The 16,008-nt window shown below is 46.2% G+C and overlaps 1 protein-coding gene across 4 annotated transcripts in view; it reads left to right on the forward strand.

Annotated features, from left to right (window-relative positions):
* ripor2 (RHO family interacting cell polarization regulator 2) overlaps nucleotides 1-16,008 on the forward strand; it is a 104,119-nt gene that overhangs the window by 19,595 nt on the left and 68,516 nt on the right. For 3 of the 4 annotated variants that reach the window (XM_070880676.1, XM_070880673.1, XM_070880674.1), the window contains exon 2: nucleotides 5,787-5,910. The exons of the other annotated variant lie outside the window; for it this stretch is intronic. In XM_070880676.1, coding sequence (XP_070736777.1) covers nucleotides 5,813-5,910 — 98 coding nt within the window. In that variant the 5' untranslated portion in view covers nucleotides 5,787-5,812. The remainder of the gene's footprint in view (nucleotides 1-5,786; nucleotides 5,911-16,008) is intronic. 4 annotated transcript variants of the gene reach the window in all.

Below are 16,008 nucleotides of genomic sequence, written 5' to 3' on the forward strand. Positions count from 1 at the left end.
AGCTGCCTAGGCCCTAATCTCTCGAATTCCTTCCTTAAACCTTTCCTCCTCGCTACCTTTATTTCCTCCTTTAAAACCTACTTCTTTGACTAAGCTTTTGATCAGCTGTCCTAATAGCCCCTAATGTAGCTCAGAGTCAAATTTTGTCTGATAATTCACCTGTGAAGTGCCTTGAGATGCTTTACTACATTAAAGGTACTATATAAATGCAAGTTGTTGTTGTTGTCAAGAGGACGGGACAAAAACATTAATTAAAATTGTTCTATCACACTGTCCCAACATTATCTCTCTTCCTTGTAGCACTAATCTGGTATTCCCCGCTGTTTGTTTGACATTGTCACATGGTGCAAGCTATAAAACAATAGCTGCATTTAATGTTGTGTGCCTGACCTTGTAACTGATATTGACTCATGTGAATTATTTGTGGTGTGAGTCAAAGAGATCTTTCTTACATAATTGATAAAAAAAACAACCAAATTGTAAACTCGTTCCATGACCACAAAGAAAGAAAAACAGTCGTGTCTGCTTGGCCAGAAAGAGAGGAAGATGGGGGTGGGGGAGGTGGCAGAAAATGAGCACCCATCCGGGGGAAGATCTGCTCCAGTCACTGTGCTGCAACTTTGTAAAAATGTTTATGTTAGACTTTCTGGGTTGGTATTTATAGCAAAATTGTAATGTGTTTTAGATGGCCAGTAGATATGGGGTCCACCTGGGGTGAATCCAGGCCTGGATCTTGACCTGAAGACACGACCTTGTCTTGTTATTTGTGGTTTCAGGCCTCATCAGTCCCCTTCACAATGGGGCCAATAGGCAATTTTAAATGTAGTAGTTTGGCTGCTGTTGCCATGGTCAACTCGAGTGATGCCCTATGCCATGCCTCCTGCCTATTCCCCCCCCCGCACACCCCCCACACTGACGGACACCTGAGATGCACATATAGTGATGTGGACGCCCACCGGTAATACTGGAATTAAGGAAACTCCTCATGATCTCGAATACTCAGCAATGGAGGTTGCTAGTGGGCCATCCTAACATTTACACTTGGGTCAGTGCAGGGGACTTAGGGTTAGATCTTAGTCTGGGCTCAAACACAGAGGGTGGGGGCCATCCTGAAATTGGGCCTCGGGGCTCCTCTATATCCTCAGAGCATGCTGCCAGCGCAGGTCATGACTCCACAGGCAACCTGCCCATGAGGCAAATTAATGTCAGACCACCAGCAGCGGTGTTCAGGTAAGTTCCCGGTGGTGGGGTGGAGGTGGGCGTGTCGGGGCACATCATCAGCACTGTGGAGTTGGAGGGAGCGATCCTGCTCCTCCTGGCTCCGCAAATTATTTTAATATTCATGTCTTACCTGGAGTTGGCTGCCATGGAGGATGCTGAAGAACCTTGAGCGGGGTAGGCCTGACACCTGCCCCATTCATCAGGAACAAATTTAGTAGAGGGCTCCCTCAACAGGCATTAGGCCCCTCATTAATATGTGGGCGCAACTGCTGCCAACGAACCGGAAGCAGTTGCGCATGCGCAGTACCAGTGGGTTTTTTTGTTTGTTGTCGCCGGACTTCCCAAAGTTAGGAATAAAAGAAAGAAAGACTTGGATTTATATAGTGCCTTTCACTACCACCGGACATCTCAAAGCACTTTACAGCCAATGAAGTACTTTTGGAGTGTAGTCACTGTTGTAATGTGGGAAATGCGCCAGCCAATTTGCACACAAACAAGCTCCCACAAAGAAGCGGATCAAAAAAATCTTGTTCAGTTGCAGTTTCATTTATTAATTGTGTGAATTGTAGAATTTATTCAGGTATGAGCCATTTATTTGTGCACTAAATTGTGGCTGGTCAGAGTCGGCAGTTTTCAGGTGAGCGATAGTTTGGCTCCAGCACCATCTATTTTACCTATGGGTTGTTGGATTTGTTAATAGTTTGCAAATTACTTTTCTGAGATGCGAAGCATTCATCGATTCCTGTAACAGTTATAGGGATGGTCGATTGGGAATCTCGAACATTAATGAAACTTTGTTAGTGATGTGCTTCAGCACTTCTCAGATTCTCCGTCTGTTGTGGTGAACGTTATTTTTAAAATTTGGGACCTGCGCAGCTTCCGGTTCGTTGGCAGCAGTCACTCCGACATATTTAAAGGCCCTAGCGCCTGGTTTAGGCATCCAGTCTAGATGCCTTGAACGTGGTCCCCATGACTTTAGCAATCGGATCAACAATTGTGCAGATTTGGTACAGGCCTTCCCACTGCTAAATTGGCATTATTTGCACCTATTTTAAACCTGAAAAATGGGCGCAACACTTAGCAATTTCTACCCCTTAGTGTCAGCACCCAGAGAAAGCATGAAGGGGTTCACACTCCATAGTGTTGGTTTATGTATATGCATGCTCTGCATTACGGTAAAGTTGTGACTTAAAATATTTCTGGTGCAAAACACACTTTGTGAAGTGATGGTTATGGATGTTATCTTGGGAATTTAGTATGAGTGCAGCTGACAACAGGAAACTGATACTGTAACTGGGAAGAATTACTGAGTTTCGAAAACAAACTTTAGTGAGATTACTGGGCCAACCTTGACCTCTTCCTGACCTCAAAAATATGGTTCAAGAAACATTCAGTGTTAAAATATGCAGTTTTCTATTGCTGAATTTCAATCTATTTTTTAACACTACATTACAGAACTTCAAGGAAAAACAAAGTACACCAATTCTAAATTTAAGATAGAGATTTTGTACATTTTCAGTGCCTTCCTTTAAAAATCTCTGAGGTACTTTTCTCCACAGAGGAGTAAATACTTGTTTATGAATGGGACCGAAGATTGTAAAGGGTCTATTTTACAAATGCATGCTACTCACGGGGAGTCTCAGCTACTGGCTGCGCATATTGGACGATCACTTTCGCACTGCTCATGATTTTCAGTTCGATTCATTTTAATGAATAAAAATTGTGTGCATGTGCCCACGTTCACCCAGTATATGAGGCTGCTGGACAGGGCTCCCCATCAATAGCACATGTTTGTAAAATTGTCCTTAAGTGTAGACAAGGATGTTCAAGTGTAACTCTATAATGTCTGTGCATGCACTGTTACTGTGTTTTTGTGGCTTTGGGGTAACTATAATGTGTGAGTTTTGCATCTATGCAGTTCTCCTTTGTTGCCAAATCTCATACACATGCAGTGCTGCATTGTTGCTAAATCTGTCGCCTATTCAGTGCTGTGATGTATTGAATCTGGCACATGTACAGTGCTGCATTGTTACTGAATCTGGCACACGCACACTGCTGCATTGTTACTGCAGTGTTACTGAATCTGGTACATGTACAGTGCTGCATTTGCTGCAGTGTTACTGAATCTAGTACATGTACACTGCTGCAATGTTACTGCAGTGTTACTGAATCTGGTACATGTACAGTGCTGCATTTACTGCAGTGTTACTGAATCTGGTACGTGTACAATGCTGCATTTACTGCAGTGTTACTGAATCTGGCACATGTACAATGCTGCATTGTTACTGCAGTGTTATTGAATCTGGTACTTGTACAGTGCTGCATTGTTACTGCAGTGTTACTGAATCTGATACATGTACAGTGCTGCATTGTTAGTAAATCTGGCATGTATGCAGTGCTGAAGCTAGCACATATGCAGTGCTGCATTTGTTGAATCAGGTACATTTAAAATGCTGCAGTGTTACTGAACCTGGTACGTGTACTGTGCTGCATTGTTGCGGAATCTGGCAATGTGTAGTGCTGCATTGCTGCTGAATCTAGCACATGTACAGTGCTGCGTTGTGTTGAATGTGGCACATGTGCATTGTTGCTGAATCTGGTACATGTGGAGATCCCCATTGTTACTGAATTGATTCACAGTATAAATGGGGCACAGCTGGCAAAAGGGAACCGGGCTATATTACAAAGCCATTGTGGGCGGTCCTATATAAAAGGGGTATAAAGCAAAGTTCCATGTCAGCCAGTTTTAAGCTGAAAGTTAAAAGGTGCTTATGGTAGGTGAAATCGTGTAATGTTTCATTCACACAGTACTTTGCAAGAACATTATATGACGAGGTTTCAAGAACATTTCTGCATATCGCCAATGTGTAATACCATCAGTGATTGGCAACCAAGTAACCCAATACTAAACCAGTCCAATTCCAGATATTGAGGTCAGGCTTGAGTAGGGTGAGGGGCAAATAAATACTGGCCTTGGGAAATGTCTGCCTCACTGGGGTCACCCTTTAAGTTCTTTTTTGCTTCATCAAAAGAACACAGTTCCTTTAGTGTACTCAGTGTGAGCTTTATTGAGTATTAAATGTGGAATCTATAAAAAGAGCTGTGTATCAAGTATAGTGACTCCAAAAGTGAAACAAAGCTTCAATTGTAAAAGATAACGGGCTGCATTGTGCTACATTCTTGCATTCAAGCACGAGGTTTGCACACACCAGCAAACAGGGCAACATTCACATGCATTATTCTTAGCATCACATGCTAAAATCGACACTGTAGAAACACTATTAGTATGTTTTCTCCATAAGTAGGAGGAGCGGGGGAAATTATAGCTATTGTAACTACAACAACAGCTTGAATTTATATAATGCCTTTAACTATAGAAACAACAAAGCCCTTCACAGAGATGTAATCAAAAAGTGGACAAAGAGAGACTTGATCAAAGAGATGGAATTTCTAGGAGGGTCTTGAAGGAGAAGAGTGAGGTGAAGAGGCTTGAGGGGTTTTGGAAAGGAGTGGCAGAGTGGGGGGCCTAGGTTGGCTGAAGCAACGGGCGTCAGTGGTAGGACAAAGAGAGAGAGGTTGCTCAAGAGGCCAGAGTCAGAGCAATGGAGAATTTAGAAGGGTTATTGTAGGGCTGGAGGATGTTACAGAGACAGGGCAGGCCAAAGCCATGAAGGGATTTAAACACAAAGATGATAATTTGAAATTTGAGGCGTTAGGGGATATAGGTCAGCGATGACAGGGTTGATGGGTGAGCAGGACTTTCTGTGGGATAGGTTACAGACAGTAGAATTTCTCTGAGCTCGTTTGGGATGGGGGGGTGGGGGTGGGTGGAACGTGGGATGCCAACCAGGAAGAGTCGAGTCTGGAGGTGACAAAGGCGTGGATGAAGGTTTCAGCAACTAAAGTTACCTAGCCCAGCCTCATCAAAAGATGTCATAAAGGTTCACAGTGATGTGTAAAATCAGTGAGACTCCTGTCAAATTAGGCCTTCCTAACCTCAAATTAACTCCTTTTATATTATTTCTATGGCATTTGTGGTTTTTAATCCATTTTATTGGTAGCTGCCACGTCACACATTTCTTTTGCATTTTGTCAACGTATTATCTCATGGTCTCTCTTCATTTATTTGAAACTTCAAACATTAATTTGAAAGTGTGCCATGTGTTTGTACTTCTAATAAGCTGGGCTAGCACCGAGCTGAAGCTTATCACTTGCTGCATGATTTCATAATACAATATCTCATCAATCTCACACTCAGTCTCTTCAACTTTCTCATTCACAAGTGCATTCTCATTTTTCTCTCTCTCATTCACTCCATCATGCTCCCTCTCACTTGTTCTCTTACTCATTCGTTCCCTTATCCAGTGTAACTCATGCCAATTCTCTCATTCCCTTATTCTCACACACTAGCTTGCTCCTCATTCATGCATTTGCTGTTTCAGCAGTTTGAACTTCAATGAGCAAGGGTCATCCCGCTGTTCTTTGCAAGCCCTAGAAAAATTGATTGTTCGAAGGTACCATGGCTTTAAGATTTGCTCAGTTCTATTTCTTTTTTATTTAAACAGAAATCTCCTCCAGGTTACCGAACGCCATGTCAGTAGGATTGCCCTCCTCCCCAGGTGGGCCCAATGGTATCATTAGAAGCCAATCCTTTGCCGGCTTCAGCACGCAGCAGGAAAGAAGGTCTAGGTAAGTACATGACCATGGTCTAATTGTTGTTCTGTAATAAAATGTCTTCACATTTAAACACATACACAAAGCTCCTTATCTTCACACATATACACGGAGCTCTACTCACTGGCCTTTGAGAGCTGGTTACATTTCTGATGAGTTCACAGCAAAGTCAGCCATTAAAAGACAGTCCAGTCCAAGCTTTAAAAGCTTGCTTTGCACCAGTTGCAATTACACTGAAACGAGTGTGAGACAGAAATGATGTGAAGTTCACTGTAACTGGTTTGAAGCAGTTTACATTTTTTCGTGCTTCTCATGCACAGAGGGCTCTAAGCAGGTTTATTGACCTCATGAAATCATAGTATATAGAATCATAGAAACTTACAGCTTGTGCTGGCTCTTTGAAAGAGCAATCTGTGCTTTGTCCCACACCCCCGCTTTTTCTCCGTAACCCTGTAAGTTCCTCATCCTCAAGTACCTATCTAACTCCCTTTAAAAATTATTTACAGAATCAACTTCCACCGCCTTTTCAGGTAAAGCGTTCCAGATCCCGGCAAATCTCTGAGTGATTTTTTTTTCCCTCAACTCCCCTCTAAATCTTTTGCCAATGATTTTGAATCTATGACCTCTGGTTATTTACCAGAGGGAATAATTTATCTCTATCAAAACCTCTCATCATCTTGAAAACCTTTATTAGGTCACGTCTTAACTTTCCCTGTTCCAAGGAGAAGAGTCCTAACTTTTCTAAGCTCTCCTCATAACTGAAGCCCCCATCCCTGGTAACATCCTGGTAAACCCCATCTTTGCCCTTTCTGAGGCCTTTACATCTTCCCTGAAGTATGGTGCCCAGAATTGTCCGCAACACGCCAGCTGAGGCCGAACCAGTGATTTATAAATTTATAGCATAATCTCTTTGCTTTTATATTCTATTCCTCTATTTATAAACCCAAGTAACCCATATGCTTTTATAACTACCTGGTCAACTTGCCCCCTTCATCTAAGGATTTGTTTAGGTGGACACCAAGGTATCTCTGTTCATCTACACTTTTCAAAATCATGCCATTTATAGTATATTGGGGCTGAATTTGCGGCCTGCGCCTGTAGGGGTCCCGCAAGTTTCGGGTTTGGGCATGCACTGAGCATGCGCCTAAACCCAGAACTTGCAATCTGTCAAGAATCCTCTTGACAGATCGTACGAATCTAACAGAAATGGGCATTCGCTGGGGGAGGGTTGAACTTTTACTCAGTGAATATCCATGAAATTCTTATGCTTTTTATGGGAAAACTTTTAAAGGAAAAAATAATTTTTTTTAAATAACTTTCTTTAATAAAGACCTGTGAAATAAGGTAAGTTTATTTTTAGATGCTTTATAATATGTACATTTTTTTTAAAATGTAATTTTTCTTTGAAATAATTAATAAAATTCCATTTTGCTTATAAATATGTGTTGTGTTTAAAAATTATTTTTAAGTGTTCGTGTATTTTGGAGGTATTTACATTCCTACTTATGGTGATTCCGTACATATGGAACTCACCACGAGTATGAATGGGAATACCCCTACTTTTATTGGTTGGGCCGGCCCACGTTATCCCAGGGATGCTTGCGAAATGCCTGCACCTCTGGGATATGTGGGTCTTTATGCAGGCCTTCGGCTAGAGGCCCAGGACTGGAAGTCTCCGAACCTCCCGGACCACCATGTAAGTTTGTAGATTTTTTTCAGATCAGAGGCATCCGACCGCGGGAAGCCTCCGACCGCAATTTCTGCACGAATGTCTTTCCATATTAGTCCTCCCAAAGTGCGGCACTTCACACTTTTCCACTTTAAACTACACCTGCCATGCTTCTGTCTATTTCACCATCCTGGCTATGTCATCCTGAAGCCAAGAACTATCCTCATCACTTTCTAATAATTTGCCAATTTCAAATCATTTGTAAACTTCATAATGCTGCTCCCTGCACCCAAGTCTACATCATTTATAAAAATTGAAAGAGTAATGGACTCAAAACATAAGAACATAAGAAATAGGAGCGGGAGTAGGCCATACGGCCCCTCGAGCCTGCTCTGTCATTCAATAAGATCATGGCTGATCCGATCTTGGGCTCAGCTCCACTTCCCTGCCCACTCCCCATAACTCTTCACTCCCTTATCACTCAAAAATCTGTCCATCTCCACTTTAAATATATTCAATGATCCAGCCTCCACAGCTCACTGATGCAGAGAATTCCACAGATTTACAACCCTCTGAGAGAAGAAATTTTTCCTCATCTCAGTTTTAAATGGGCGACCCCTTATTCTGAAACTATGCCCCCCAGTTCTAGATTTAACCATCCTCTCTGCATCCACCTTGACGAGTCCCCTCAGTATTTTATATGTTTCAATAAGATCACCTCTCATTCTTCTAAACTTCAATGAGTATAGGACCAACCTACTCAACCTTTCCTCATAAGTCAACCCCTTCATCTCAGGAATCAACCTAGTGAACCTTCTCTGAAGTGCCTCCAATGCAAGTATATCCCTCCTTAAATAAGGAGACCAAAACTGTACGCAGTACTCCAGGTGTGGCCTCACCAATACCCTGTAGAGTTGTAGCAGGACTTCTCTGCTTTTATACTCTATCCCCCTTGCAATAAAGGCCAACACTCCATTTGTCTTCCTGATTACTTGCTGTACCTGCATACTAACTTTTTGTGTTTCATGCACAAGGACTCCCAGGTCCCTCTGTACCGCAGCATTTTGTAATTTCTCTCCATTTAAATAATCATTTGCTTTTTTATTTTTCTGACAATGTGGATAGATAACCTTATGCTTTCCCACATTATGCTCCATCTGCCAAATGTTTGCCCACTCACTTAGCCTGTCTATATCCCTTTGAAGATTTTATGTATCCTCCTCACAACTTGCTTTCCCACCCATCTTTGTATCATCAGCAAACTTGGCTACATTACACTCGGTCCCTTCATCCAAGTTATTAATATAAATTGTTAATAGTTTCCAGTGGGGTTCCGCAGGACTCCGTGCTAGGTCCCTTGTTTTTTATGGTATATATTGTGTTCCTAACACAGATGAGGCTGCATACAGGGAGGTTAAAGTAACAGTGACCTCGGTCTTTAATAAGACACTCCAAAGTGATGAACAGGTCTTCGGGGCCGGCTTATATACAGTGCTCCCAAGGGATGCTGGGATCTCTTGGGACTTCAGGGGATGCGCTCCCTGGTGGTGGAACATGGGAGTGCATGCTTTACAAATACACAACAGTATACATCAATGATCTAGACTTGAATCATCATAGGCAGTCCCTCGGAATCGAGGAAGACTTGCTTCCTCTCCTAAAGTGAGTTCTTTGGTGGCTGAACAGTCCAATACGAGAGCCACAGACCCTGTTACAGGTGGGACAGACATTCGTCGGGGGAAGGGGGTGGTGGGGGGTGGGACTGATTTACCACATGCTCCTTCCACTGCCAGTGCCTGACCTCTACATGCTCACGGCGTTGAGATTCGAAGAGCTCAATGCCCTCCCGGATGAACTTTCTCCACCTAGGGTGGTCTTCGGCCAGAGACTCCCAGGTGTCGGTGGGGATGTCGCACTTTACCAGGGAGGCTTTGAGGGTGTCCTTGTAATGTTTCCGCTGCGCACCTTTGGCTCGTTTGCTGTGAAGGAGTTCCGCATAGAGCAATTGCTTAGGGAGTCTCGTGTCTGCCATGTGAACTATGTGGCCTGCCCAGCGAAGCTGATCGAGTGTGGTCAGTGCTTCAATACTGGGGATGTTAGCCTGGGTGAGGACACTGATGTTGGTGTGCCTGTCCTCCCAGGGGATTTGCAGGATCTTGCGGAGACATCGTTGATGATATATCTCCAGCGACTTGAGATGTCTTCTGTATATCGTCCATGCCTCTGATCCATACAGGAGGGTGGGTATTACTATAGCCCTGTAGACCATGAGCTTTGAGGCCTGGTCTTCGAACACTCTTTCCTCAGGCAGCCGAAGGCTGCACTGGCACACTGGAGATGATGTTGAATCTCCGCATCAATGTCTGCCTTTGTTGATAAGAGGCTCCCGAGGTGTGGGAAATGGTCCACGTTGTCGAGGGCTGCACCATGAATCTTGATGACTGGGGGGGCAGTGCTGTGTGGCGAGGACAGGCTGGTGGAGGACCTTTGTCTTACGGATGTTAAGCATAAGGCCCATGCTTTCATATGCCTTGGTGAATATATCGACTATATCCTGGAGATCAGCCTCAGAATGTGCGCATACGCAGGCGTTGTCCGCGTACTGTAGCTCAACGACAGAGATTGGGGTGATCTTAGACCTGGCCTGGAGGCGGATAGGTTAAACAGCTTCCCACTGGTTCTGTAGTTTAGTTCCACTCCAGTGGGGAGCTTGCTGACTGTGAGGTGGAGCATGGCAGCGAGGAAGATTGAGAAGAGAGTTGGAGTGATGACGCAGCCCTGTTTGACCCCGATCCGGACGTGGATTGTGTCTGTAATGGATCCGCTGGTAAGACTCACGCCCTCATGTCGTCGTGGAGCAGGCGAAGGATGTTGACAAACTTTTGGTGGCATCCAAAGCGGAGTAGGACGCTCCATAAGCCCTCATGGTTGACAGTGTCAAAGGCCTTTGTAAGATCAAAAAAGGCCATGTGTAAGGGCTGGTGCTGCTCCCTGCATTTTTCCTGAAGTTGTCGCACTGCAAAGATCATGTCCGTTGTGCCCCGTAGGGGACGAAATCCGCACTGTAATTCCGGGAGGAGCTCCTCGGCCACAAGGAGAAGATCGTTGAGGAGAACTCTAGTGACAACCTTCCCAGTGGGTGATAGCAGGGAGAATCCCCTGTAGTTGCCGCAGTCGGATTTGTCCCCCTTTTAAAAAATGGTCATGATCACTGCATCTCTGAGATCTCCCGGCATGCTGTCCTCCCTCCAGATGAGAGAGATCAGGTCATGTATTTGCACCAACAGCACCTCTCCGCCATATTTTAGCGCCTCAGCAGGAATTCCATCTGCACACATAGCTTTGTTATTCTTGAGCTGTTTTATGGCTTTGCCTACCTCTTGCAGCATTGGGGTTTCACTGAGGTGGTGGCAGGTCGCATATTGCGGGATGGAGTTGAGAACAATCGAGTCAAAGACAGAGTTTCGATTGAAGAGATCTTCAATGTGCTCCTTCCAGCGGGCCCTGACAGCCTCGGTGTCCTTGATGAGTGTTTCCTTGTTCGTGGCCAGGAGTGGGGTGGGGCCTTGGGAGTTTGGACCGTAGATGGCCTTGACTGCAATGAAGAATCCTCGCATATCGTGGCTGTTGGCCAGTTGTTGTACCTCCTGTGCTTTCTCCATCCACCACTTGTTCTTTAGGTCCTGGGTTTTTTGTTGGACCTCAGCCTTGAGCTATCTGTAACGTTGCTTTGCAGCTCCCAAGTTGGGTTGTTGCTTGAGGCTCAGAAATGCTCTGCGCTTACGATCTCCTGATCATTTTCATCAAACAAGTCCTGGTGTTTTCTGGTTGAGTAACCAAGTGTCTCCTCACAGGCACTGCTAATGGAGACCTGGAGGGCAGACCAAGTGCTGTGGGCATTCAGCATCTCAGGGTTACCAAGGCACGCCAGATTATCTGTGAGGCGCTCTCTGTATAGGGCTCTCTTAGCTGGGTCTTTAAGTGCCCCGGCATTAAGTTTTTTGCGGCAATGCTTCTGCTGTCCCCTCTGCTTTGGGGCTATGTTTATATCGATGATGGATAGGATTAGGCAATGGTCCGTCCAGCAGTCGTCAGCTCCTGTCATGGCACGGGTGATGCGCACATCCTTGCGATCCCTGGCTCGAACAATGATATAGTCCAGCAGTTGTCAGTATTTGGAGCGAGGGTGTTGTCACAATGCCTTGTATTTGGCCCTCTGGCAGAACAGGGTGTTGGTGATGAGGAGTTCATGTTCTAGACATTTTGTCAGGAGTACGGTAGCACTGGAGTTGGCTTTCCCTACCCCATCTCTGCCAATGTCTGTGGCGCATTGGTTCCGGGATAGGGTAAGGCGAAGAGTCATGAGGCGTTCGTTAATCCCGCAGGGGGCATCTTTGAGGCGGTCGACCAGATCATTTTTGACGGTGAAGCCGACTCCATGAAGGTGGCATTCTTCCTCTGGTTTTCCTTTCCAGAAAAGGGTGTAACCTCCACCATGTTCCTTGAGCTGACCTTCCCCTGCTCGCTTAGGGCAGTGATGTCGATGTCAAAACGTCTAAGTTCCTGGGCAACTATGGCGGTGCAGCATTCTGGCTTGTTGCTATTGGAATTGTCCATGAGGGTCCTGACGTTCCAGGTCTCGAACTTCATATTAATGAAGTGGAAGATGCCTATGCGTGAGTTCTTTTAACATGGGGTGGCTGCTGCGCACCGACAACCACACGGGCTTAGCTGAGCAAGGTCTTGATCCAGTGGCGAGGGGGTCCAAGACGACTGGAGACCAGGCACTGCTGTATAAGCCTGATTGCCTATGGCGAGGTATTGGCCACAAGCTCGGGGCCGAGTAGCGCCATTGATGGTAGATGGCCCGAGGCTTGGTTGGGGGGCAGGCATTAGGAAGGTCAGCTGGGGTTCCAAGGAATGTTTTGGAAAGTTTCTTCCAAGGTTAAAAATTTCCCCAAAGGCTTCCAAGTTCTTTTAAAAGTTTAAGAGTTTAAAAGTATTCAAGCGGGAGGCCCAACAATGCACTCCGGGTCCCTTCGGCCAGCCGGCCTGGCCCAACGACACACTACAGGTCCCTTCAGCCAGAGGGCCTGGCCCAGCCTCGCACTCTGGGTCTCTTCAACCAGCCAGCCAGCTGGTCCAGCCCAACGACGGGCTGTACCTGCCCTAGGTCGTTAGCGGTGAACACTAACTTTTAAACAACTTGATTACATTTTAAACTTTTTTTTATCAACTATTAATCAACTCTTAATGTATTTACTAAACCTTTAATCAACCTGTGTAACTTTATAAAAAATAATTTGGAAATACTTTTAAACTTTTAAAAGACTTGAATATAGGTGGTGTGATTAAGAAGTTTGCAGATGATACAAAAATAGACTGTGTGGTTGATAATGAAGAAGAAAGCTGGGGACTGCAGGAAGATATCAATCAACTGGTCAGGAGGGCAGTGTTATGTCTTTAATACTCTTATGAATGACTCCATGAGGTCTAGTATTGTATTTGAGCTGTTGTGACCTTAGTCCCATTCATTGTAACTTTAGAGTGAGGCACAAGCATGGTGGGCAGCCTTTTATACTGGGCCCTGCACTCCTATGCAGGTGACCCTCAGGTCTCCCACCGCAGTGCCCTCTGGTGGCACACCTTATCTGGCTATACAGTTAGTAAACATGGTCTACATACATGACATCACTTCCCCCCCCAAGTCTTTAATGCAAATTGACTCGTACATTGACGGTGACCTGGGCTTTGCTCTTCCTGGTTGACCATTGGAGGGCCGCTTCTTGCATGGGTGGGTTGGTAGTGAGATTTGTTGCCAGTGGAGGTCCCAGTGGTTTCTGGTTGTGAGTCCATGACTACTCCATTCTCCCCCCCACATACAGATCATGCTAATGGCCCGTTACATGCAAGTTACATTCAAGTTCATCACATGGGTTTTACATTTACATCTTGGTACATTTCTTGGGTGGATTATAGTTGCGTTTCTTTTTGTGTTGTACATTTACATGATCAGTACAGGTATATCAGTACAGGTACACAAGGACAGTCTAGTTCCAGCACGGTCTGATGAGATCCGGGTCGTCTGGTGGTGGCGCAGAGCCCCATGCTAGTGGGTCTGTGGGCGAGGTGAGCTAATTTTGCTCGAGTTGCCGGAGCTCAGGGCTCTTGCCGTTACTCCTAGTGTTGGGCAGGCCCAAAGACAGCTGATGTGTTTGTGACCTCCCTGTCCTTTTCGTTTGCACAGTGTCACTGCTGTTCCCTGGGAAGCGGTCTGAGCGAGTGAGCGTTTCGTCGAAGTGACGGTGGAGCTGCCTCGTCTTGTCTAACAGTTCGTAGGAGACTGTTGACTCGCTTTCCTTGAGAGCACCGTTGTGAGCACTCTCTAGTTTGGGATCCTGGCTGGTCCAGGTCCCGTTCGGAGGAGCGTTTGCGGGTGACCCTTCGCTCTTGGGCATTGCCGAGGTGGCGAGTGGGTTTGTGGGCTGCGCCTTTTCCACCCGGGTGGTGGGCGACGGTAGCCGACTGCGAGCATAGGCGCAGTTTACTATTTCTGGCCCGTGGTGGTTCATACCATCGGGTTCCTGCAATGTTAAACCGATCTGAGGCAGAGTATCGCTACTAGTGCCTCTGCTCTGCGGGGATCATTTACTCTGCGGCTTGTCTACTTCTGTCAGCTATGGGGACACTTTATCATATATCGTTCTGGTCCTGGGGTCACAGGCTACAGCATTGGGTAGCCTGTTGGACCTGTATATGACCGTTAGGTGTTCGCCTGCGACATTGGCTGATTGCAATTTGCACCCGACATCGCTCAACAACATTTTGCTCGTTACAGCTGGACTTTTACATTGGTTACCAATTTCAAGCAGTTCATTCAAAAATGGCGGGTTGCGGGCCTCCTTTAAAATGGCCTTACTGCTTTTACCTCAATCGTCTTCCTTGCGTGGAACCACATGTCGTTGCTCCATTAATGCTGCACCTTGTGGTTTGAACACCAGCTTTTCCCTGTCCATGATGTCGACTGCCGCGATCGTCTTTCCCAGGGATTCTGCCACTGAAGCTGGGAAGGCGCCCTCGGATCCAATCTTCCGCCCCAGGTGTCCTGCCACTGAAACCGGGAAAGTACGTTCGGGTTGTCTTGTCCGGATCATCGCCACGCAGTCGTGATGAGCGGTCTGTGCCTCGGGGGCTGCGCGGATCTGCTCTCCGGTGCCTGGTCCAACCGTAGGTAGGGGCTTGCTCTGCATCTGAGCATGGGGGACGCTGATCGCTGGTGGGATGAAGTCTTCCCAGTTCCAATGAATCTTTCCCATCCATCTTCTTCCAAGTAGCGTTGGTCCATCACCTGAAACAATCCACAATGGTAAATTGTGCACCGCGCCATCATGGGATACACTTACATCCACATTACCAACAACTGATAGCAGTTCCTTGGTGTAGGTGCACAGCATTGCCTGAACCGGGACCAGCTTAGGTCATTCATCTTGATTGTTCCATAGCCTCTCAAAGGCTTCCTGACTCATTACTGACTGACTCGCCCCCATGTCCACTTCCATGAAGACTGGAACGCCATTTATCTCGACTTCCATTATCACTGGAGGTGCAGGTACCTGTACCATCTGTGGTGCAGGTATTATACTCCATACACTTCGTCCTGGGACTGAACTGCCTCTCTAGCCATCTCCTCGTAATCCACGCTGGATTCACAGCCATTTACTGACTCCTCTTCCACGTAGTGAGTCACAGCTCTTTTGCACATTTGCTGGAGGTGGCCCTTTGTGCTGCAGCCTGCAACCAACACTGATGAGCCCTGTGATTACCTCCGCAATGCCAGCATGGTGCTACTCGACTTACGTTTGTACCCCTCGATGGACTCTGAGTTTAAGGACTCGGGGGCCTGTACGCACTGCCCTGAGCAGATTCACGTTCAACAGTTTTGCCTGTGAAAGGCGCCATTCTATTTACAGTACTTGCCGGTTTTGAGTCCTGAGAGTGAGTCATCATCTGCTTGGAGCTGCAGCTTGAGGTCATGAACGCCTGGCTGATGTTGGTAGCCTTCTGCAGAGTGACGGTGGTTTCGGCAGACAGTAGTCTGTGAAGAAGGGCCTCATGACCGATGCCAATTACGAAGACATCCCACAATGCATTGGTGAGGGATGCGCCAAATTTACACGGTCCTGCCAGCCTCCTGAAGTCGGCAGCGTACTTCGCGATTTCCTGGCCCTCGGGGCGGCGGTGTGGCCTGGCCGTGAGGATGCTCTCCTTCGGTTTGAGTTGGTCCAAAATTAGCACTTTCAGCTCCTCGTATGACTTGGTCATTGTTTTCTCTGGTGCAAGCAAGTCCTTGATGAGGCCGTAGACCGCGGGCCCACAACTGGTCAAAAGGATAGCTCTGCACTTAACTGCCAGCGTGGCCGGATCATCACCTACCAGGTTGTTTG

The sequence above is a fragment of the Pristiophorus japonicus genome, chromosome 5 (assembly GCF_044704955.1).
Source record: "Pristiophorus japonicus isolate sPriJap1 chromosome 5, sPriJap1.hap1, whole genome shotgun sequence".
Lineage (NCBI taxonomy): Eukaryota > Metazoa > Chordata > Chondrichthyes > Pristiophoridae > Pristiophorus > Pristiophorus japonicus.